The sequence below is a fragment of the Vulpes vulpes genome, chromosome 13 (assembly GCF_048418805.1).
Source record: "Vulpes vulpes isolate BD-2025 chromosome 13, VulVul3, whole genome shotgun sequence".
Lineage (NCBI taxonomy): Eukaryota > Metazoa > Chordata > Mammalia > Carnivora > Canidae > Vulpes > Vulpes vulpes.
This window is the reverse complement of record NC_132792.1, coordinates 146,499,844-146,526,058: the sequence shown is the minus strand read 5'-3', so window position 1 is coordinate 146,526,058 and position 26,215 is coordinate 146,499,844. Positions and strand designations below refer to the sequence as shown.

At 37.4% G+C, this 26,215-nt stretch overlaps 1 protein-coding gene across 3 annotated transcripts in view; it reads right to left on the bottom strand.

Annotated features, from left to right (window-relative positions):
• Positions 1–532: 532 nt before the first annotated feature.
• The window catches only part of ACBD6 (acyl-CoA binding domain containing 6), a 213,444-nt gene continuing 187,761 nt past the window's right edge, over positions 533–26,215 (bottom strand). For 2 of the 3 annotated variants that reach the window (XM_072733256.1, XM_026001126.2), the window contains 2 exons: positions 22,704–22,734; positions 533–821 (listed from right to left, as the gene is read on the bottom strand). In XM_072733256.1, the coding sequence (XP_072589357.1) occupies positions 792–821; positions 22,704–22,734 (61 nt within the window). In that variant the 3' untranslated portion in view covers positions 533–791. The remainder of the gene's footprint in view (positions 822–22,703; positions 22,735–26,215) is intronic. The other variant, XR_011996375.1, reaches the window with a different exon arrangement.

Genomic DNA, 26,215 nt, shown 5'->3' with positions numbered 1-26,215 from the left:
TCTGTCTGCCAAAAAGAGACATTGGGGTGCCTGGGTGGCTCAGTGGTCTGCCTTTGACTCAGGTTGTGATCCTGGAGTCCTGGGATCGAGTTCCTCATCAGGCTCCCCTTGTGGGGAGCCTGCTTCTCCCTCTGCCTATGTCTCTGCCTCTCTCTCTGTGTCTCTCAGGAATAAATAAATACAATCTTTAAAAAAAAAGAGAGAGACATCTTACCCACCTATTCAGACCAGCTGTGTAATATACCACAAGATCACTGGATCTCTACCATACTGGGATTTCCTGGAACTTTCCCTAAGTGTCAGTGTAGCACTGTCAGTCACATTTTGCTTCTGTATTTTTTTTTTAAGAGCAGCCATGTTTAATATTGTGAAATACGATGTGTCTCTTCCTTGCCCCACCCTCTAGAACAGTGATAAATTTCAGCGCACGCTCAGCAGAATTGAATTGTATTATGCACAGTACACATGTTCATCACCAAAACTGTACTTGCTGGAATGGATGCAGGGAGAATGAATTGCTGAGACTTCAAAATCCCAGTTCCTCAGAACTGATTTTATTAGCCAATGTATACCAAAGATGGGTGGTAAAAGAAGTATTATCTTTGCAGTTTTCCTTCATTATTGAAGCTCTATGCTGTTACAGACTGTGGTTTTCCAGTCTTTTGATTAAGCCTTGCCAGTCGTGTGTTGCTGCAACACCAAACAAACAGCTTTGCAACCTGTCACCTCTTCTGGCAGGCAGCCATCCTGGTCTCGGAGAGTGGGGTCAGCGCCAGACTGGAGCAGCAGCTCTACAATGTCCAAAAACTCGCAGGCAGCAGCTGACAGGAAAATGGACAAATATGAAAACAAGGTTACTGTGAGACAAAGAGAAACAACTGTACTCCCCAGGAAAGCCAAGTGCTGAGCAATAGGGAATCTTGAACAGTGAGAAATGTTACAGTGGCCAGTGGGTGATCGGGCCTTGTGATAAGAACTTGGCCATTAGAGTGGATTTTCAAGTGTTAGGAAAATCAAATTTACCTTTTTTGGTTGCCCAGAAGCAAACAAACAAACACATTTTTTAAAACTGTGAGGTTTTAAGACTATTCTTAAGGATGGGATGAGGGAAAGAACAAAAATAGTGTTTATCTATTTTACTTTGATCAGAATAATGATAGGTTTGTAGGCTACGCCAAAAGGCTAAAAATATTGTAAATGTAAAAGGAAAGACTTTGTTTTGTCTTTGAAGGAGGGTTAAATTGGGTAACTGACTAAACTTTAATTATTTGTAAATGAAAAAAAAAAAAAAAGCTGGCCTAGTAATCAGACCATCCTGCTACAGAACTTTGACTTGTTAAAAAAAATAACAAATGGCCCCAATCACACAAGGCACAGAAAGGTGACAAGGACCTAGAGAAATGGAAATGTATTATGAAGATGGCATGTATCGCCTCCAGGAAGGACACACGGACCGAAGGGCTAGGATGGAGAGCCATCTATCGTTTTGCACATACATGGAAACTTGATTTATGACGATGCTGGCATCGCATATCAGCAAGGAAACAAAGATCCATTAATTTAGATGCACTGAAACAACTGGGCTAGAGGCAAAAACAGGCATTTCATACAAGATGAAACAGAAACGGCAATCAACATATGAAAAGATGAACAACCACATTAGTAGGTAGGGAGATGAAAATGAAGACTTGGAGATGCCATTTCATACCCACTAGGTAGGTGGAAATTAAGAACAGACAAGAGGAAGCCCCGAAGAAGGCTGGCATGAGGGAAGCCCCTTCCGGGTGGCTGGAAGTGCACGTCGGTGCTGTCACTATGGACAACAGCTTAGCATTGCATGTTAAACCTACACACGTGTGGGCCCTGCAGCCCAGCCATGCAACTCCTACTGGCATACTCCATGGAAATGTGTGTGCGCATGTTCTCTAGGGGATATTTGCAAGAACGTGTGTAGCAGCACCATTTGTAATAGACCCCCAAGATAAACAACCCACATGCCCATTCAGAGTAATGAATAAAATACCATACGACATTGAAAACTAATGAACTATAGTTTTATACAAGAGTGTACCTCCAGAACATGACGTTGAAGGCAAGAAATCAGAAGAATATGTACAGTATGATTTCATTTAAACAAAAATTTTAAAATAGATCAAACTAAACATCACTGTTCAGGGAGGCAAATATGGAGTGAAATTGTAAGGGAAATCATTAATATAAAATTTAGGATAGTTTCAATCATAGGGAGAGAGGATGGGAGGAAGGCCACGTGATTGGATAGGTGCACACAGGGGGTTTCAAAGATATTGACAATGTTCCATTTCTTAAGCTAGGTGGTGGGTACATTATTTTCAAGTTACATTTTAAATTCTTCATATACATTTTATAAATATATTCTTTCATAGTATGATGTAACATAATAGCAACAACAAAAGGTAAAAAAAAAAAAAAAGAAAAACGGAAAGAAAGAAGGGTATAGTAAGGAGTTTGATTCAATGGGCATTTCACTGAGTACATGCTATACCAGACCTATCAAGGATGCAATAAGATTCCTACTCTGTGGAACTTCTTAAACAGCTGGGAGACTAATATGTAAATTGGACACTCTTGACACAAAATAATAACTGTTGTGGCACACACACACACATACATACACATATACCTGCACGGAAGTGTGGGGTGGGGTGGGTGGAGAACTTGAGGGATCAGGAAAAACACAAGTAGGTGATACGTAAGCTGAGCTTTGAAGGACAGAGTAAATCTGCAGGTAAGTGGAGACAGAAAGGCATTGTGGAGTGTACAAGGAGTGCTGAGGGAACTGTCTGCCCAGCTCTGGGAAGCAATAGGGACAGTCAAAAGTGCAGCAGGCAGACTGGAGGCAAACTATGCAGGACTGTGAGAGCCCTACTAAGCCATGCTGAGACGTGTGGCTTTGAGTGCTCTACTAAAGTTTGCATTTATAAGGGTCGGGGGGGCATGATTTGGCCTCTGTGTTAGGATGATAATTCCAAAAAGAGTGATTTGGACTGCCTAGAAGTTTGTGGCAGGTAGACCAATTGGGAGACCATGACCATTTTAGGAGGACTGAAATTAGCCAGTGTCAGCATGAATATAAAGAAGGGACTGAATAAGAGAGCCACTGACATTCATGTGGATAGGACACAGCAAAGCACTGGATGGGTTTTTAAAAAATATTTGTGAACATTAAATGTGATAATTAATGAAGCTGAAATGTTCTATTTATAGACAAATATTTAATTATTTATATGTTGCGATTGTTTTTGTTTTTTTGGAACAAAAAATATTTTATTTCAGGTTTCAAATATTTTTAGAGGTTTTTGAAAAGCTCAAAGGCTCACCACTTATGATCACAATGTTTACTGAATAAAATGGCCTGAGTTTTTCTATACTTGATATGAAACCCAGATACCATAAAGAAAATTACTGATAAATCCGAATACATAGAAACCTAAAACTGAAAAATTTGAACACATAAAAATTTAAAATAGCTATATCACACACACACAAAATACAATATATAAAGGTAAATTGTAAACTGGGAAACATATTTACATATATAACACATACAAGAGCTAATACCCTTAATATCTAACAAGCATTAACAAATCAATCCAAAAGAACAATGGGCAAGCATGCCTGGGTGGCTTAGTAGGTTAAGCATCTGAGTCTTAATTTCAGGTCAGGTCATGATCTCAGAGAGGTAAGATCAAGCCCTATGTTAGGCTCTGTGCTGGGCGTGGAATCTACTTAAGATTCTTTCTCTCCCTCTGCTCTCCCCCTACTCTCTCTCTTTTTTAAAAATAATATTGGGCAAAAGAACTACAAGAACCAAAGATATTACCTATGTTTTCAATCTTGGAGATGACATAGATGTTGGTGACATTATCTCTAAAATAAGGAACCATAAGAAGGAAGAGTAGGAAGGGAACAGAAGAAGAAAATTATGGAGGGGGAGAAATAATCTTGGTTTGAAATATGATAAATATTGGGGATACTGTAGCGATAGAAAATCTAAAACTCATAGAAGATAACATAGGAGAAAATTGAGGTGACCTTAGGTATGCAATGACTTTTAGATATGACATGTTTGACATGACACCAAAGGCACAATCCATGAAAGGAATAGTTGATAAGCTGGGACTTTAATAAAATAGAAAAACCTCTGCTCTGCAAAAGACAATGGTCAGGGAATGAGAAGACAAGCCACAGACTCAAAGAAAATATTGGCAAAAGACACATCTGGTAAAGGACTATTATCTAAAATATACAAATAACTCCTGGGGCGCCTGGGTGGCTCTATCAATTAAGTGTCTGCCTTCAGCTCAGGTTATGGTCTTGGGGTCCTGGGATAAAGCCCCACATCTAGTTTTTAAAAGATAGATAGATTGATCAATTATTTATTTATTTATTTATTTATTTATTTATTTATTTGAGAGAGCGAGAGAGAGAGAGAGAGAAAGAGAGAGGAAGAGAGAGACAATGAGCCAGGGGAGAGGAGCAGAGGAAGAGAGAGAAGCAGACTCCCCGCTGAGCAGAGAGCACCAAGTGGGGCTCAATCCCATGACCCCAAGATCATGACCTGAATCAAAGGCAGATACTTAACTGACTGAGCCACCTAAACACCCCTCAAATAAATAAGTAAAATCATAAAAAATATGTATAGAAATAACTCTTAAAGCTCAACAATAAGGGATCCCTGGGTGGCGCAGCGGTTTGGCGCCTGCCTTTGGCCCAGGGCACGATCCTGGAGACCCGGGATCGAATCCCACATCGGGCTCCCAGTGCATGGAGCCTGCTTCTCCCTCTGCCTGTGTCTCTGCCTCTCTCTCTCTCTCTCTCTCTCTGTGACTATCATAAGTAAATTAAAAAAAAATTTAAAAGCTCAACAATAAGAAAACAAGTAACTGGATTAAAAATTGGGCTAAAGACCTTAACTGACACCTCACCACAGATGACATACAGCAAATAAGCTTATGCAGAAGGTATTCCACATCATATCATCAGGGAAATGCAAATTAAAAGAACAAACCTATTAGAATGGCCAAAATGTGGAACACTGGCAACACCAAATGCGGTGACAATGTGGAGCAACAGGAACTCACTCATTGTTAGTGGGAATACAAAATGGCATAGCCATTTGGAAGATAGCGTGGCAGTTTCTTACAAAACTAACCATATCCGTACCATATGATTAAGCAGCCATGCTCCTTAATATCAACACAAAGGAGCTAAAAAGTTATGTCCACTCAAAAAATTCTGCACATGAATGTTTATAGCAGCTTAAATCATAATTGCCAAAACTTGGAAGCAACCAAGATGTCCTTCAGTAGGTGAATGGATAAATAAGCTATGGTACATCCAGGGAATGTAATAATACTCAACACCAAAAGACAGAAGTCAATCTGAAAAGGTTACCCACTGTATGATTCTAACAATATGAACACTCTGGAAAAGGCAAAACTATGGAAATAGTAAAAAGATCAGTGGTTGCTAGAGTCTGGGGGTGAGGGAGGGATAAACAGGCAGAGTGTGGTGGATTTTTAGGGTAGTGGAAACACTCTGGATGAAATTATAATGATGGGTACATGTCATTTTACCTTTTCTACAGAATATACAATTCCAAGAGTGAACCATACTGTAAACTTTGGACTTTGGGTGATTATAGTATGATACAATAATAATCGTATGGTATGGAGGTTCATCAACTGTAACAAATGTACCACTCTGATGAGGGATGTTGATTATGAGAGTGAGAAATAACAAAAAATATATATATATACGTTGGTCTCTATCTTCAGTTCCTGGCACAGAGCTCCTAAAACCCCTGGGCTTTCCTAAGTGATAAGAGCACTAGATCTTGTCACTTGGTCTGTGACAAAGCTCCTAAGTTACTTGGAATTTCCTGGGTGATAGGAATATCTTTTGTTCTAATGAGATGACTCTTAGTGGACTCTTGAATTGCTTCAGGAAGGTGGCTGGTTACCAAAAGACCCAACCATGATTAGAAGCTTGTAGCTTTCAGTCCCAACCCCCATCCTCTGGGAAGGAGAGAGAGGCTGGGCTGGAGATTGAGTTAATGATCAATCATGCTTATGTAATAAAGCCTCCATAAAAACCCTCCAAGTAGGGGGTTTAGGAACTGGGTTGCTGAACACATGGAAGTACTTAAAAGGTGGTAACTGGTGAGGGCATGGAAACTCTGTCCTCTCCCCGCCATATCTCATCCAATGCATCTCTTCCAACTGGTCATTTGTATCCTTTATCACATCCTTTTATATTAAACCAGTAAACCTAAGTGTTACCTTGAGTTCTGTGAGCCATTCTAGCAAATTATCAAAACCGGGAAGGGGTCATGGAAATCCCAATTTGTAGATGGTCAGTCAGAAGTGGAGGTGACCACTTGGGGCTTGTGATCTGAAGGCAGAGGTGTAGTCTTGTGGGACTGGGGGGGAAGGTAGATAATGTCTGAATTAAGTGTTAGAATACTCAGCTAGTGTTGCAGAAGATTGCTTGCTGTGAGGAAAAAACATCACACACATGGTGACTAGAAGTGAAGTGAAGTGTGGTGGTGGTGTGAGACTAAAGGAGAAACACACAGGGAGTGTTCGTTCTTTAGAGGGGAAGCTATACGTGAAGTAATAAGGGGTATATGGAAAATCTCTGTATCCTTCGCTCAATTTTGCTATGAACCTATAACTACTCTAAAAGTTTTAATCAATCAACTAATCAAGCATTTGTAACTGGGTCTATTTCTGGGTTATCTATCATGTTTCATTGATTTACACACCTATCTTTTTTTTTTTCACACCTATCCTTATACTAACATCATACTGTCTTGATGTCTGTCACTATATAATAAGTCCTGAAGTAAGGGTGTGTCCTCCATCTGGGTCCTTTCCTTTCCCATATAACTTTTAGAATAAGCTTATAAATTTTTTCAAAAGTCCTACTGGAATTTTGATTGAGAGTGCATATAGATCAATTTAGGGGAGAATGGAGAGCTTAACAACATCAAGTCTTCTGATCCATGAACAACAGAATCTTTGTCAATTTACTCAGATTTCCTTTAATTTCTCTCAACAGTGTTTGGGAGTTTTCAGCATATAAATTGTGCATTTATTTTATCTTAGGGTTTTCATTTTTTGAGGCTACTATAAATGGTATTTTTTGAGGTTTCAATTTCCAATTGGTTGACTGCAAGTATATAGGAAAACAGTTGATTTCTTCATACTGACCATGTGTTTTTAACTTTTAGTTTCTAATTGTTCATTACCAGTGTATGGGAGTTTTTTGATTCTTGTATATTGATTTGTTATCTTGCAAACTTGTTGAACTCAACTTACTAATTCTAATAGCTTTTTAAAAAATAGATTCTTTGGGGGTCTCCTACATAGGTGTCATATATCTGTGAATGAAGTTTTATTTCTTCCTTCTAAATCCATCTGCTTTTGACTTCTTTCTTTTGCCTTAATGCATTGGCAAGGATTTCTAGTACAATGTTGAATCAAAGGGGAGAGTGTACATCTCTGCCTTGTTCCCGGTCAGAAGGAAAGCCTTTCACTATTAAGAATGTTAGTGGGGTGCCTGGATGGCTCAGTTGGTTAAGCATCTGCCTATGCTCAGGTCATGGTCTCAGGGTCCTGAGATGGAGCCCCACATTGGGCTCCCTATTCAGCAGGGAGCCTGCTTCTCCTCTCCCCCTGCCTGCCACTCACTCTGCTTGTGCTCTCTGTCAAATAAATAAATAAAATCTTTAAAACAATAATGTTAGCTACTAATTACTTCAGGTTGAGGAAGTTCCCTACCTATTTTGCTGCATTTTTTTTTAAATCATGAAGGGAGGTTGAATTTTGTCAACTGTTTTTTTTTCTAGATATATGGAGATGATAATTTGTTTTGATTTTGATGTGCTGATATGGTGAATACAAAGATTTTTCAATTGCTGAACCAACCTTGCATTCCTGGCATAAAGGTATGTGAGTATGATTTATTATTCTTTTTGAATGTTGTTGGGTTGGCTTTGCTAATATTTTATTAAAGATGTTTGCTTTGGGGTGCCTGGGTGGCTCAGTCGGTTGAGCATCTGACTCTTGGTTTCTGGTCAGCTCATGATCTCAGGGTCATGAGATTGAGCCCTGCATTGGGCTCCATGATTTCACAAGAAATCTGCTTGAGATTCTCTCTCATGGTCTTTCTTAAATAAATAAATAAATAAATAAATAAATAAATAAATAAATTAAATAATTTAAAAAATATGTTTGCATCTATATTCATGGGAGATGCTGGCCTGTGGTTTTCTTTTCCTCTAGAGTTTTCTTCTGACTTTGGTATTAGAGTAATGTCATCTTTATAGAATGAGTTGGATGGCATTCCTTCTTTTTTTTTTGACAGTATTCCATCTTTTATTTTCTGAAAGAGCTGATGTTAAACATTTAGTAGAATTTACGAGTGAAGCAATCAGAGCCTGGGGATTTTATTGTGGAAAAGTTTTTAGCTACAGATTCAGTGTCTTTAATAGATATGGGGATCTCTAGGTTATCAATTTCTTTTGAGTTTGTGTCTTTTAAGAAATATGTCCATTTCCTCTAAGTTATCTAATTTATTGCTATGAGTTGTTGATAATGTCCCTTTATTTGTTTCATAACATCTGTATGACCTGAGATGTCTCCTTTTCATGCCTGAAACTGGTAATGTTTCTCTTTTTATTATTATTTTATATTGCTCTGGCTAGGGGTCTATCAGTTTCAAAGGTTTTCAATGATTTCATGGATTTTTCTCAATGATGTTTGTTGGTTTTTTTTTTAATGATTTATTTATTTATTTATTCATGATAGAGAGAGACACAGGCAGAGGGAGAAGCAGGCTCCATGCCGGGAGCCCGACGTGGGACTTGATCCCGGGATTCCAGGATCGCGCCCTGGGCCAAAGGCAGGCGCCAAACCGCCAAGCCACCCAGGGATCCCGATTTTTGGTTTTCTATTACAATAACTTCTGATCTTATTTCGTGCCTATGCTTATCTTGCGCTTACGCTGCTCTTTTCTAACTTTTGAAGAGTAGAATTTTAAGTCATTGACTTGAGAGCTTTCTTCTTTTCTAATAAAAGCATTTGATTTCCCTCTAGCTGCATCCCAAAATTCTGACAGAGTGTTTTTATTTTCATTCAGTTTAAAATATTTTGTAATTTCCCTTGGAATTTTGTTTTTGACCTATGAGTTACTTAGAAGTGTGTTTAAGTTTCTGACAATTGTGTGTCGGGGGTGGTTTACAGATATATGTCTGTTACTGATTTCTAATTTAATTCTGTGGTGGGCACAGAGCAAATTTTGTATGATTTTTAAAATATTTGCTGAAGTTTGTTTTATGGCCTAGAATATATGGTCTATCTTGGTAAGTATTCCATGTGTACTTGAAACATGTATTTGGTTTATTAGGTGGAATGTTCTATAGATGTTCTAAAGATCTATAGATGACAAGTTAAGTTGGTTGACAGTATTGTTTAGTTCTTTCATATTCTTGCTGAATTTTTATCTACTTGCTCTGTCAATTACTGATTTGTAACGTGACATTGAGTTAGGTTGCTACTCTGTGTCTCATAAGTTTCAACTGAATGCAAGGACATTGTATGTAGAAGGACGGTAGAGGGTACATTAAATAATAATATTTACACCCAGAAATCGGTATGCCTCTTTTACTGTCATGCCATCGTATGGGTATTGAGTCAATCTGGTCAGCAGTTGAACTGAGTTTGGGTTTTGTTGTTGCTATAGATAACTTCAATGCATCACACACTTCAGATTCCTCCAGCTGTGGGCTGCTGCTACTCTATGTTTCATGTGTGGCCTCAGGTGCCAGTGGGTTTTTTTTTTTAATACTCTTGCCCCATCCTCAGCTTTCAGTGGTCTCTGTATGTCTACTGCAGATGGAGTTCCTCTCTGCACGCTTGCTCCGTCCCCGGAGGGGTGCTATTGCTTATTACTCATGGCAATTCCCATGTGGGAGTGGAATGGAGTTCTTTATCCTTTTGGGCTGGTCTCAGTCTTAGGTCCTCAGAGGTGGTAGTTTCTCAGTGTTCCTGCATTCCTGCCTCCACTTATTGTAAGAAACACTTGGCTAGGTTTTAAAATTGGAACTTTTAAAGGAGTATTGGAGGAATAAATTTCCCAGTGTATAAATCTGTAATACAGGATAATAACCACCATTATCAGCTCACACTTCTCAAATGTAACCCAATACTTGATATTCCTAAGCATGAAGATCAAGGTTAAACAGATATGTATGGCAGAAGACACTAAGCTGGCCATCTCAGACAAAGAGGCATTAACTTCATATATGCTATATAGTGAAGTGACTTTTCCAACAGTGAGATATGATATGAGTACTAACTCAGAAACAGAGCTTAAGTTTTTAAGTTCCACATCTACAGGACCACAGCCAACCAGCTGAGAAAAGGCTATTGAGGCTACCTAACAATCCCCTAACCTAACAAATGTGAATGAAATTTTAGTTCAAGTCTAACTATGAAGTGAGGTTTAAATTAGGAAGTTCAGGGGGCACCTGGCTGGCTCAGTCTGTAGAATATGTCACTCTTGATCTTGTCATGAATTCAAGCCCCACACTGGGCGTGGAGCCTATTTAAGGAAAAAAAAAAAACAAAGAAAAGAAAAAAAAAATGAGGAAATTCAGAGTTGTAGAACACTTCAGAGTGAAGGATATGGTGTCCATAAGGAAAAGGAGTCTTATTAACAAATGCCTGGGATTTACACAAAAACAGACTGATATGAACACAGGCAATCATGAAGTTGTAATAGAAAAAAAGGAATAGAAGAGGAAGACTAATTTAAAGGACAAGAGGAAACCACACAGGTGAATCTCATCCCGGTATGAGGAAGGCATCAATTATGTTTGTTTAGCACAGAGCCAACTGGCAAATACAGGTGCCAATGAATAGTTTTTGAAAAAAAGTATGCTTTGTATCCCCACTTAGATGGTGAACTACTTGATTACATGCTTTGTTCTATACTCCTCTCCATCTAGCACAGTGCTCGGAACTTAGTATTTGCTCAAAATTCATTAGTTAATTGATTTCTCCGCCTTTGGCATCTTCAGTAAAGCACAATTCACAAGGCAGAGTCATCTTTCAGAAATGTGTGAGCTTCCCATCCCCTCAAAACGGACAAAGGCAAAGAAGATGAGAGAGGGATGAGAAGGGTGCTAACATTTTACCAAATTAATGAGGGGATATATTGGTGCCCACAATGTGCTGGGAAATACAAAAACAGTCATAAGCCTGTCTCGGAAAAGCTTGAGCAAGTCTATAGGGATTAGAACAGTTGCTGAATTTATGGTACCCTGGGAACCTCTATTTGTCAAGTGCCATAGAGGCAGCCCTGACACTGGCACAGGTGAAGATGAATTTTCATTCAGAGCAGTGAGCCTTCTGACTCCATTAATCCTCAGGGTTTTGATGATGAATTTCTTTCTTTTTTTATTTTATTTATTTTCACTCTAATGCCTCCTCCCACTGCCCTGTAACAGCGTGGAAGGAACGGAACAGATGGTGCTTTACGTGGAAGACCGAAGGCTCATGAGGATACAAAGCCTGCCCACTTTGAAATCACATGACTGCACGTGCAAGGAAAAGCCTTGATTTCCCCTGGGAGACACAGATGCAATGATGTTAGTATTCCCAGTGGAGGGAGGGGAGGGGAAGGCTAACAGGCCATTTACAAGGAAGACCACACTTACACTAATATACTCTTCAGCAAGAACCGTGTTTAATCACAAAACAACAGGAGGACAGATATCTGAAGATTAAAAAACACCAAAGTAAAAGAGAGGCAAGTAAGGGTTTTAGTATGCTGCTATGCAAAGCCCACTTAGAATGAACTAGTGAGGACATACAGTAGTAGAATACTGGCCTCTAGTTAACCTGCCATTGGCTCTGACCCAGTTTTAATCGGAAGAAGCCAGGATTTACAACCTGCTTAAGGATGGGGTTTGACAACTGCTATAATCAGAAGAGCTGTCAACACAAGGACAGCTGTCAAGCCAAACTGTAATTCATAAAAAATAATAGCTAAGCCCCTAAGACATCCCCAACATTGTCTGTACCTACTGGATTTAACTATACTTAGAGTTTTATGAAAGTTACAGAAATAGGCTAAGCGTCCTAAAATCAAATAAAAAAAAATAGCTATGAAGTACCTATTATGTAAAAAAAGTTAAATAATACTAAGTGACCAAATGGGTAAAATATGCTCACCAGATTCCCGAGGACATAGTGTTTAATAAGTGGTTATTAATATTATTACATGCCCAACTCTATTTTGATGACCTTAAAAACTGGCAAAAGTCTAGTGACCTAGTAAAAAATCTTAATTAAAAATGAATCACTCCTGTAAGTGATTAATTAAACTTAAAATATTAATTTCATGAAATATTCCTGAGTTGTCAGAATATTTTAGTTTTATATGTTTGTAATGCCAAAACCTCCTAACTAATGATATTATTTTAGTGTTTAATTATCTTGATTATAATAAATATGGTATTTGTTTTGTTCTTTCTGCAATGAATAATATACTCTGAGAGACAGAAATAGAGGTTGTTTCACTAGATCAATTTTGGGCAGGATTCCTGAATCAGAGATAATTTTTATTCATGTCTAAACTCCCAGTAAACAGAAATAAGAATATAAAAGCACATGGATGGACACAGATGTTGATAAAGCACAGTTTTGAAAAATAGCCTTGACTCACTAAGGTGACCAGTGATAAAGAATTTTAATTTATTTTATTTCTAAAAAAGATTATCTTCCAGAAAATAATGTCTACTTTAAAAGGATACTGTAATTATTATTGAAATTATGAAAACAGGACTGGAAGTGTAATCAGAAGACCTGGACAAGTGTCTTAGCTCTGCTACTACAACTTGTATTACTTGACCCCACCAGACTTCAGTTTTTCATTTGCAAGAAAGCAAGACCTAGCTCAGACATTTGTTGGAAAGGTTGAAAGATTATGTATATGAAAACAGTATCACCAACACCTTTATCTGGGTTTGGAGGGGTTTTGTGTGTAAACAATTTCTCAGAGTATATATAAATTAAATACAGAAAAGTACCAAAATCAAATATATAAATTTTCTTATGATGAAAGTATCCATATAACTAACTAGCACACAGATCAAGAATCAGACCATTATTAGAATCTCAGAAGCACTGCTGCCCTTGGTAATTCCTTCCAGATATTACCTATCCATTTCCCCAAGGAAATGGATGTTGAGTTTTTCCTGTTTTTTGATCTTTATATAAATGGATACATACAGTACGTATTCTTTTGTGTCTGGCATCTTGAACTCAACAGTATGTTTGTGAGATTCATCTAAGGTGTTGTATGTTATGGTTGCTATGGTTCTTTCTTTATTGCTGTATAGAATTCCATTGGATGAATATCTTATCTGATTGAATCTCCTAATTCCTGAATCTGAAGATCTGAGTGTTTTATCAATCACAAAAATTATCAATTAAGTATATCTTCAAATATTGATTTTTATCTACTTGTTTCTTCTGGAACTCTTACTTAAAAATGATGGACTTTATTACTTTATATTCAGTGTCTCTTCCACATTTCCAACTCTTTATCTTCTGTGTTGCCATTTAGAACTACCTTTCCATTCATCATTTTTTTTAACTTCTGCCAATTTTGCACTTTAACCTATCCATTGTAAAATTTATGTACTTTTTATCTATCAAAGTTCATTTGGTTCTCTTGCAAATCTGCCTATTCTTTCTTGGAATGTCTTGTTCTTATGTTTTTCATCCATTGATTTTAGACAAACTTCTGATAATTTCTATCCAGTAATTTTACTGAAGTTCTTCAAAGTCTAATCTTGAGGTTTACTATGTCTGCTGACGATCACTTAAGTTTACTTTGTAGTTTGGGATTATAAGCTCATTTTCAGCAGGGCTTCTTTCTTGTAGGAATTTTGTGCTGCCCTTGTTGAGAATGTGTCCCTCAAGAAAAGTTTAGCATTTGCTTTTGCCAAGTCCCTCATACATAAGCAGCTTGTACACTTATTTTGTGCAGCTTGTACACTTATTTTGTTAATTTCTTCACTTGATGATTTATAAAACAATCAGAGTGTAAGTTTAAACTTCAAACCCATGTGAAATAGGGCCTTTCCCCCCCAACTCAAATTCTGGTGTGTGGCAGATAAACTTCTTTGCCTTCCTTTCTTAAACTGGTGGGCCAACTTTTTCTAATGTAATTATATATATATAATTTTTTTTTTTTAACTGAGGGTGTAGCCCTTTGAGCATCCTGGCTTATGTGCCAGGATGGTCTCCATTCCAATACCTCATTTTTTTCTCATTCAGAAAGCATCATTTCCAGGGTTGGTGGCATTGAAGCCCAAGCTCATAGTTTCCCTAGTTTAGATGCAGTGTTAGCTCACACACTTACCATTATAGTTGTCACATCCTCGTATACTGGATGGGAGTTCAAGACACCCGAAGTCTGGGCACATCCCTGAACCTTTTAAAGAGGATTTTTGGTATATTTTATCTAACAAATAGTAGGTGCTCAAAAATATTTGTTGAATGAATGAAATATAATTAAGAAAGTAAGTCATATTCACAGTACTAATAGAGCCTATAACATTCTGATTTAAAATAATTTAAAATTAATTTTCAAATTATATATATATAAAATCTCCAAATATAGAAGTTATTAAAGGGTTTATCAGAAAACCTGTTTATCCTATACTTGTATTCTAGCCCTGCAGTTCCTCTTCCCTCAGGCAACCAACACTAGCTTTTCATGTATACTTCCAGAGATATCTTATGCAGTTACTAGCAATATGTATAGATTTTTTCCATGGTAGCACACTACGTACCACTGTTCTGCTCCTTAATCCTTTCACTTAACAATGTATCTTAGATATTTTTCTGTGTTAGTATGCAAAGAAAATATAACTTATTTTGAAGCCAAAATCAGGAAGACGTTTGGAAAATTCCAATCCTGCTGCTATCTAGAAATGCATTTTGCAATATATCAACCTTAAAATGGACACATTCCCACCTCTACTGAGGCATTTGCCCCTAATGGTTAACTAGGGGTCACGCAGTGACTCATTTCCATTTTCAAGGGTCCATTCAGTCTCACTCAGCTGTTAACGAGTTTCTGGATGGAGAAGAGAAAGGAAAGCACAACACATGCCACAGAGAAGGCACTACAAATATCTGAATGAGTGGATGCAACAAGAAATGAGGGCTGAAGATCAGAGCTGAGTCAGCAGAGCATGTGGATGCACCGGCAGCTGTTGTCTCTCTAAGCACAGCAGTGAACTCTGGACCTAATGCCAAATATTCTGGAGAAAAAGATGCCTGCTTCTTAAAGTCAGACATCAGGTAAAAGGCACAGTCCTGAATTTTACACAGAAAGCCTCACATTCATTGTGAAGTTTCTTATTTCCCCTTTCTCATTATCTGTAGTTGTCTGACTTATACTTGGTTGTCCCAAATTACCATCACAACTGTGGATATGGCTAAGAAAAGTTTTTTTCTGGGTCAAAAATTAGGGTTTAGAATAGCCAGTTCTTGGTGATGTTAGAGGAGCTAAATGACAGAATTATCACCTAAAACATGCCTGAGGAGTAATGAGTGCTGTGGAAGGAGGCACGGGAAGGGATTTGCTTTTCTCTTCTTTCCTAGTAAACCTAGAGATGTGAGTTTGAATTTCTGGCTCCTGTAGGTGAGTTTATTAACCTGAGTTTTGGTATCCTCATTTTGTAAACCAAAGCCCTACCTCTTTTTTTTTTTTTTTTTTTTAAGATTTACTTATTTATGTATTTGGGAGTGACAAACTACATAAGCAGGGGGAAGGGCAGAGGGAATCTCAAGCAGACTCCCTGCTGAGTGTGGAGTCCGATATGGGGCTCCATCCTATGACCCTGAGATCATGACATGAGCCAAAAATCAAGTCAGACACTTAACTGACTGAGTCACCCAGGCGCCCCACCAAGCTCTATTTTAGAAAGAGCCTCGAGATTCCTTTACCTGTATACTGCATTGTGTATGTATATTTTGTATGTATAAGGTCAAATTATATCTAAATGTTATAGTCCACATTCTCTGATTATTACTGGAAGACAGTTCTTTAAGGGACTCTTCATGATTCTGCATCTCTTGAGAGCAAAGGTAATGACAGCTTTTGTTCCAGACTCTTTTTAAGGCTGTCTGTATAGTGAACAGCCTTGGACTACAGAGGTAATGCTTCCTTCCAGAGTAGAGGGTAGGTTTCTTTACTGTCCAATGTAATAAAAATAACATGTTCTCCAGGGCCACAGCTGGGCAGGTTTGCTTGCAGCTCATTATATTATAGACTAGAGTTCCCTAAACTTAGGATTCCTAAGATATGATACACTGTGTGTATAGTATCTATCTGGGCTTCTCTGCTTAGCTCCTACGGGACTAAAAAAAATGAAATAACACAAACATAAAGCTCATGCTGCTTGCTGTGTTATGAATAATCATTTTTGGTGGTTTTTGCCAGAATCCATGAAACTGTGTCAGGTTAACTTGTTACTTTGCAAGCAGGGTATAATCTTAGACTACGCATAGTTCTTGACAGTTAATAGTGGGGCTGAGCATATTTTCTTGCTGTTTATTTGCTATTTGGCTCTTCCCATCTGTGAACTATCCATTTTTGGGGGTCTATTTTTCTATTTGACTGTCTTTCTTTTTTTTTTTTTTTAAAGATTTTATTTATTTATTCATGATAGTCACACACAGAGAGAGAGAGAGGCAGAGACACAGGCAGAGGGAGAAGCAGGCTCCATGCAGGGAGCCCGACGTGGGATTCGATCCCGGGTCTCCAGGATCACGCCCCGGGCCAAAGGCAGGCACCAAACCGCTGCGCCACCCAGGGATCCCTTGACTGTCTTTCTTAATGGCTGGGTGGACAGTCTTGATATATTCTATATACTGATCTTATGCAGGTTATTTGCATTTTAAATTAAATATCTTCTAGTAGTCTGGCCTTATGTTTTCACTTTGTTCATACTATCTTTTATTTAACAGAAGTTTAAAATTTTAATGTACTTATCATAATTTAAATTAAGAAACCATTCCTTACTCTATTCATCTAAAAGTTTATAATTTTGCTTTTCTTTATATATCTATTCACCTAAAACTGATTTATGTGTATGGGGTGAGTTTTTTTTTTTAAGATTTTATTTATTTATTCATGAGAGACACAGAGAGAGGCAGAGACAGGCAGAAGGAGTAGCAGACTCCCCGTGGGAAGCTTGATGCAAGACTCGATTCCAGGACCCTGAGATCACAACCTGAGCCAAAGGCAGACACCCGACCACTGAGCCACCCTGTAAGTTGTCTGGTTATCTACTGTTGTATAACAAATCACTCAAAATCTAATGGCTTAAATACAATGTATTAGTTTTCATGATTCTCTGGGTTGACCAGTTGGTTCTTTTGCTTCAAAGAACTAATTCTTAGTTTGTTGATTTTCTCAAATGTTTTTCTATTATCTTTTTCATTCATTTCTATTCTAATCTCTATTATTCTTTCTGCTTTCTTTAGGCTTTGTTTGCTGTTCTTTCTCCAGCGTCTTAAGGTGGAAGATTAGGTTACTGATTTTCTTCTTTCTTAACACAGGCATTTATAGCTATAAATTTCTCTGTAAGTACTGCTTTAGCTGTACTCCATAAATTTTGGCATGTGCTGTCTTCATTTTAATTCATCTCAAAGTATTTTCTGATTTCTCTTTTAATTTCCTCCTCCTTGACCTACTTGTTACTTGAGTGTGTTGTTTAGATTCCTCATATTTGTGACTTTTCAAGTCTTGTTATCTAATTTCATTTCACTATGGTTGGAGAACATACACTGTATTATTTCTATTCTTTTAAACTTATTGAGGTTGTTTCATGGCCTTCATATTGTCTATCCTGAAGAATGCTCTATGTGCAGTTGAAAAGAATATATGTTCTGTTGTTGGTGGAATGTTTCATAGATGTCTGTTAGATCTAGTTGGTTTATAGTCTTCAGGTCTTCTATTCCTTGTTTACCTTCTGATTAGCTGTCCTATCCATTAATAAAAGTGGGGTGCTGGAATCTCCAACTATTTTTATTTTATTTTTATCCAACTATTTTTTTTTAATTGTATGAGTTTTTTCTTTAGTGGTTGCTCTAGGGTTTACCGTATAAACATTTTAACTTCAGCTTCAGATTTATATTCAACTTAATTGCAGTGATATATAGAAACATCACTTCCATATATCTCTATTCCATTTTCCCTCTTTTGGTGGTAGTATTGTTATATCTGTTACATCTATTAATGTTACAAATCCAACAATACATTATTACAATTACTTTAACATCTGTAGTCACTTCCTTAGCCCAGTATAACTTTGTTCTCATCTGTCTCCTCTGGGCTGTTATTGGCAAATATATTATACTTCTGTATGTGATGGGCCCAATACACATTATATACATATTATTTTTGACAGTACTTTTAAAAATCAGTTAAGGAAAGGAGAAAAAAGTATGCATTTATACTATCTTTTATAACTACATGATTGTATTCATGAATCCTCTGTTTTTTCATGTGGATTTGAATTACCTTTTGGGTCATTTGCTTTCAGTCTGAATATTTTCCTTTAGTACTTCTTGTCAGATAGGTCTGCTAGCAACAAATTCTCTCAGTTTTTGTTTATCTGGGAAAGACTTTATTATATCTTCATTTTTGAAAGATAGCTTTGCTAGATATATAGATATATATTCCTTCTATTTCTATAAATAGATATTCAAGGTCAGAACACAGTGGGATAACATATTGAAAGTGATCAGGGGAAACCACTCAACTGGGGCATAAATTGTTCTACAAACCAACCAAATCAAATTGTGGCTTTTTTAAAGGTCAGGGTTTGATATTTGTTCTTACTTATGAAGGCTCCTCCCAGCTGGAGTATTTTCCCATTCTCTCCATTATTCTTGAGAGTACCCTTGTTCAAGAAGCCTTGAAGTTCTCCAGGTTCTGCTGCAAGTGAAGACAGTTCCTTTGGGAAGAGATTAGGAGCTGTTTTATAGCTAGCTTCTCCCTCCAGGCAAAGTCTCTGAGCCAGATTCTGGAGCCAGGAGTGTGGAAAACAGTAAACTTCTCTTTAAGTGACACCCCTCCTCCCTCTGCTCTAGGAGTTGGTGGTTGGTGGCAGTATAGGGACAGCCTGGTTTGCCTCTCCTGGCATGGAGCCACTACCTTGCAAACCAGGGCAAGGGTGATCAGAGCCTCAGTATTGTCAGTGTACCACATCCAAGCCTCCATCTCATGACTACACTTGCCCAGGATTTAGCTCTTTAAAATGTATTTTCTACCTTTTATACTAATGTTTAAGAATATAGTTTAAAAAAAAAAACTGACCTTGTATTCAGCATCTTTGCTTTATTGTATCAGTTTTAATAATCTGACTGTAGAGTCTCCTGAATTTCTATGTAGCTACTTATTTTATTTGAAATTAATGATGATTGTTTCTTTTTATCCCTCCCATGTGCTTTTTTATTTCTTTTGCTTTTCTTCCTGTGTAGTCTAGGATTACAATATAATATTACAGAAAATTAGTTTGGGAGGCATCTTTTTTTCATTCTTGTTTTTAAAGGAAATGCTTCAAACATTTCATCTTTAGTAATATTTGTACTAGGTTTTTGATATATAATTTTTTTAAAGATTTTATATATTTATTCATGAGAGACACACAGAGAGAGAGGCAGAGACATAAGCAGAGGGAGAGGCAGGCTTGCTGTGGGGAACCTGATGTGGGACTCGATCCCAGGACCTCAGGATCACGACCTGAGCCAAAGGCAGATGCTCAACCACAGGGCCACCCAGGTGCCCCAATATATAATCAGGCCATAGACGTTTTCTTTCTTTCTTTCTTTTTTTTTTATGTATGTTGGGGCTTTTTTTTTTTTTTTTTTTTTAATGATAGTCACACAGAGAGAAAGAAAGAGAGGCAGAGACACAGGCAGAGGGAGAAGCAGGCTCCATGCATCAGGAGCCCGACATGGGATTTGATCCCGGGTCTCCAGGATCGCGCCCTGGGCCAAAGGCAGGAGCCAAACCACTGCGCCACCTAGGGATCCCCCCATAGACGTTTTCTTGAGTTTCTAGTTTAGTAAGAGTTTTTATCATAAACAATCATATTAGCTAACATCTACTGAATAACTACAAGGTATTGGACATTGTCCTAAGCACTTAGCCCATTATATGTTCATAACATATCTCTGAGGTTATTATTATTCCTATTTCACCATAAATAAACAGGCACATTGAAGTTACATCATCTATCCAAGCTCGGTAGTAGAACTAGAATTTGAACCCAGAAGTTTGGCTTCAGAGCCTGGGGTCTTAAACACTTTTCTGTATTGCTTCTTTATATTGCATTCTGTATTGAATTTCCTCAATTGCTTTTTCTGCATCTGATTTTACTAAATGGTTTTTCAATTAATTTGCTAATGTGGCAAACTACATTAACAAATGTTTAAACTGTTAAATCATTTTTGAATTCCTAGGAGAAATTCTACTTAATTACATGTTTAAAAAACACTCATGGATTTCACTTGCTAATATTTTATTTAGGATTTGTATATATATGTTCAAAAGTGACACTGACTCACAATTTTCATTTTTTTGGTGCTAGTTTTGGTACCCAGGTTATATTAACTAAACTCATAGATGAGTTGGGGCACGCATTGTGATATTCAATTGTCATCATCAGGCTGATAAATATAGTTGGTATTAACAGCTAGTCCAACAGACTCTTGGACAACTCAGTAAGGTTTCTGACATCCAAGCAAATGCTAATAAGAAGTGGACAAAAATGTCCAGGGGTGGCCAAAACTGGCAAAAAGAGCCTAATGTATTCTTTCTTTTTCTTTCTTTCTTCTTTTTTTTTCTTTCTTTTCTTTTCTTTTCTTTTTTAAAGGATTTTATTTATTTATCCATGAGAGACATAGAGAGGCAGAGACACAGGCAGAGGGAGAAGCAGGCTCCATGCAGGGAGCCCGATGTGGGACTTGATCTTGGGACTCTAGGATCATGCCCTGAGCCCAAGGCAGATGCTTAACCGCTGAGCCATCTAGGCGTCCCCTTTTCTTTTCTTTTAATTTTTTTTTTTAATTCTGTCTTTCAAAGTCTGACGGTGACTTTGATCCTTAACCTGGTTTAAAAATTGATGGTTGTCCCTTATTCAACCATCTTCACCTCCAAATAGACTAAAAGTAAGAATACTTTTACTAAGTGCTTTATTTGCAATATACTTCAGTATCTTTTATCTGAATTTACCCAGAGAGATAAAATTTACCCATCCCAATTTACTCTTTAAGAGCCATATTATGTCAATCTTACAGACTATCCTCTATTTTATAGTGAAAATTACTTAACTAAGCTAATCAGTTAGTAAGCGAAAGGAGTTAAAAAATCAAATCTTTTTCTTTGCTTCAATTACATCAAGAAAGTATTTCTTCTCTCATAATGACAATGATTAGCACCTTAGTTGTCACTGACAGTATGAAGCATGAAATAATGAATTTTCAAAGGGGGCTTGGAGGAGCCTCCATTTCTGTTGATGGTATAGAAAGGCTCAATTTACTATGAATGTTCCTGTAAGAATTTTAATATATCTCTAACTTTAGAGGCTATTAATCTATTTTCGAATAAAATATTATTGTATTTCTGCTGGTGACCAGACATTTTTCTTTTTAAATTTGTGTTTATATTATTTTTTAAAATTCAAGTATAATTAACATATGGTGCTATACTATTTTAAGATATACAATATAATGGCTCAACGATATTATACATTTCTCGGTGTTCATCAAGGTAAGTATAGTCTTAATCCCCTTTATCCATTTCACCAGCCCCCATGCTCCCACCCACATCCCCTCTGGCAACCACCAGTTTGTTCTCTCTCTCTCTTTTAAAGTGGGCTCCATGCTTAGCATGCTTAGCATGGAGCCCAACATGGGGTTTGAACTCATGACCCTGAGATCAAGACCTGAGCTGAGATTAAGAGTTGGATGTGTAGCTGACTGAACCACCCAGGTGCCCCTGTTCTCTGTATAAGAGTCTGTTTGCCTCTCTTTTCGTTTGTTCATCTGTCTCTTCCTTATTTCTTACATGAGTGAAATCATATGGTATTTGTCTTTTCTCTGATTTCTTTCACTTAGTATTATACCCTTTAGGTTCACCCAAGTTGTTGCAAATAGCAAGATTTAATTCTTTTTTTTTTTGAGGCTGACTAATATTTCCTAATGTGTATGTGTGTGTATACATATATACACATACACACCACATCATCTTTATCCATTCATCTATCAATGGACATGTGGGTTGCTTCCATATCTTGGCTATTATAAATAATGCTGCAATGCAGATAGGGGTGCCTATCTTTTTGAATTAGTGTTTTCATTTTCTTTGGTTAAATATATAGTAATAGAATTATTGGACCATATGGTAATTCTATTTTTAATTTTTTGAGGAACCTCCATACTATTTTCCAAAGTGGCTGTACCAACTGACCAGGCATTTTTCAAAGTACTGGATAGGGTTGGACAAAGTTGAAATAGAGAAAACTTTCAAATATGATTATTAATAATTTGGAAACATCTTACCATAATGTAGAGCTGTTTGACCTTCATCATCCTGTAAAAGAAATTAATAACACATTTTAGAAGTCTATGTTATTGCAAAAGTATGAAAGTACACAAGCTATAGCAAATATATCTGATATACCAAAGTTCTATAATTTATCAGATACAGTTCTTTGAGCCTTCCTGTAACTTTTGACCAAGTTCTCTAGAATGCTGAATGGCAACTTCTGCATTGCAGCTGCTACATCAGAATCACAGGACAATCAGGTTACAGATATTAAATCAAAGAGAACCTCTTAAAATGTGGCAATCTGATTACCATTAATGGCAAAAAACCCTGACACCATATATCCTTTACCCTGGTTAGTATTTTAATGTTTTTTCCTAAGTTTATTGCCGAATCTATGTAAAAAGTCTGTGATTTCTCATAAAAATTAGTAGCTTTTGGGGCACCTGGGTGGCTTATTCTGTTAAGTGTCTGCCTTCGACTCAGGTCATGATCCCAGGGTCCTGTCAGGCTCCCTGCTCCTTCTGCCCTCCCCCTGCTTATGCTCCCTTCTCTCTCTCTTACATGCTCTCTCTAAAAGATAAATAAAATCTTTTTTAAAAGTTAGTAGCTTTTATTTATTTTTTTTAATTTTTTTAATTTTTATTTATTTATGATAGGCACACAGTGAGAGAGAGAGAGAGGCAGAGACATAGGCAGAGGGAGAAGCAGGCTCCATGCACCGGGAGCCCGACGTGGGATTCGATCCCGAGTCTCCAGGATCGCGCCCTGGGCCAAAGGCAGGCGCGAAACCGCTGCGCCACCCAGGGATCCCCAAAAGTTAGTAGCTTTTAAATCCCTTTCAAATAGTCACAAATTCCAGGCTCATAATATTATCAAATATTACCTGATTAAATATCATAAAGAAATGTGATTTCAAAGCATATAAAGTCCTAGAAGTTGTTAAGAAAGTCAAAAGTTCCCATAGATTACTCTGATAGTTATTTTTTCTTTTTAAATCAAGATATTCTAACTACATATACTAATTATAGCACATATGAGTACTTTTAGCAATGCTGCCTCTTAAGTTGAGAGCATGTGATCATACTATGAGCAAAAATTCATCAAGATTAACTACGAAGCAGAATTTAGTAGTTTTTTTGATATTCACTTAGTAATATACACAGCCACTATTGTGTCCCTGGTAATTAAGAATAAATAATTATTATGAATAACTGGGAGAGGGTGATTATGCCTAATCAACTATTGCGCATACTATAGCTACTTTTCTCACTTCTTAGAAGTTAAATGTGGGGACTAATTTCCAGAACTTTTTGGCTATGGTTCTCTTTATTGAATCCCCTAGGAAGAAAAGCAAAAGCTGCCATAGGAAACTTCTTTTCTGGTTCAGAGAAGTCGTAAGAAAAAGTCATTCCTTAAAAGCTTTTTAACATAGAGAAGGTTTATAGAGCTGACATCTGGTGGGGGGTTAGGGAGACAACCTTGAGGCAATATAACAGCTTAATTAAACTGTTTTCCTCCTAGACAATGGGAATTCTTGCTGGATTTGGGGGTAAGGCATAAGAAAGTAGGTGGAGATCTGAAAGAAGTAATTAATTTTGAGGGACCTTGAGAGTAGGGCCAACTTGGCTGAAGTGTAACAGGGTTAAGTCTGGGCTGCCCACTGAACATCATTAGGATAATAAACTTAAGGGAAGTAGAAGATGGAAAGCAGCACAAAGAAGTCAGGAAGACAAAAGAATATTTTTACTCCTTTAAAAAAATTTTAATAGAAGTATAGTTGACACACAATAATATATTAATTTCAGGTGTTCTACTTAGTGATTCAAGGATTATATACATTACAAAATGCCTATGTCTTTCTTGTCTTTTTCAACATGGCCCCCACCTTGCTCCCTGCTCCCCTTTGCCTTGCCCTGCTCTTGAGGTTAAGGACAGGCAGAGGTTCCAAGTTGATGTTTACAGTGGGCAGCATGACAATGAAAAGCTGCATTTCAGAGTATTCTGACCTGCCTGGCTATAACCAAAAGCAATTTAGAAAGAACAGAACTGCCCATATGGCTTTAGACTCATGTCTAATTTGGCCATTTCTAATGTTAATCAGAAAAAGCGTATATAGTGTGTGTATGTGTTTATACCTTCACATGCAATCATGTGAGCAGTTTATACAGTTGTGCTTATGGCTTAAATGTCCAGCAACAGAAAACAATTTCAGAAAGGGCTTAATCTATTGCAATTTTGGATTCATGCATCCATCACACAAAGTTATATTTTCCACAATTATCTACCTTTACAAAGTGTAGCTCTCTTGTTATTTGTGTAAGTTTCTTGTTTAATTGCTCTATTTATATATATTCAAAGTTCCGTTTCTTTTCATTTCCATCTTTCTTCCCTTCTTCCCTCCTTCCTTCCTCCCCCCCTTTTTAAAAAAGATTTTTATTTGTTTATTCATGAGAGAGACAGAGAGAGAGAATGGTAGAGACACAGGCAGACAGAGAAGCAGGCTCCATGCAGGGAGCCCGATGTGGGACTCGATCCTGGGTCTCCAGGATCATGCTCTGGGCTGAAGGCAGGCGCTAAACTGCTGAGCCACCCAGGCTGCCCTCCTTTTTTTCTTTTTTAAAAAAAAAAAAGTATGCTCCACACCCAGTGCGGAGCCCAACGTAGGGCTTGAACTCACAACCCTGAGATCAAGACCTGAGCTGAGATCAAGAGTCAGATGTTTAATGGACTGAGCCACCCAGGCACCCCTCTTTTAATGTCTAATTGTTTATCTTCACTAGGTAGGTGGAAACAATTTCTTTTAATCATTTTTACCACTGAATACTAAATCTGTATCTCCAGCCCAATTTTTATTAATTAATTAAAAATATTTACTGAGCTCTATTGTGTCCCAGTCACTGTTCTAATGGACTGAAAACGCAGAAGTGAGCAAGAGAGAAAAGATCCCTCATGTTATAAGTCTTACATTCTACTAGTAGGGGAAGTAATAAGCAAATAAATATATTTAATAACAGGCAGTGATAAGTGCTCTGAAAAAAACAACAAAGCAGAATAAGGGTGTGGAGTGACGTGGGTACTGTTTTAGTAGAGAGGACAAAGAAGGACTCTATTAGAAGGTATGTATACACAGAGAACTGGGGAATATTCTAGGGTAGCCATGTTTAGTAAACCATACCACCCTCCATCTTCCTGGTCTGAAAAGCCAAGTCAAGCCGATCAGAGTTTTCGCTTAGGATTTTAAAATATGGAACTAGGCGATTGCAGTATGTGTACAAAGGTTCTTTCTTTCCTGATGAAAAGAAAATGTAGTGAAATAAGAAAGACAACAACAACAACAACAACAACAACAAAAAAGAGAGACAACAACAGACAAATAGTGTATTATTTCACTTACATTAAGTACTTAGAATACTCAATTCATGGAGACAGAAAAATAGAATAGTGGTTACCAGGGGCTTGGGGAAGGAAGGAATGGGGAGCTTTATTTAGTGGGGAGAGAGTTTCAGTTTGGGACGGTGAACAA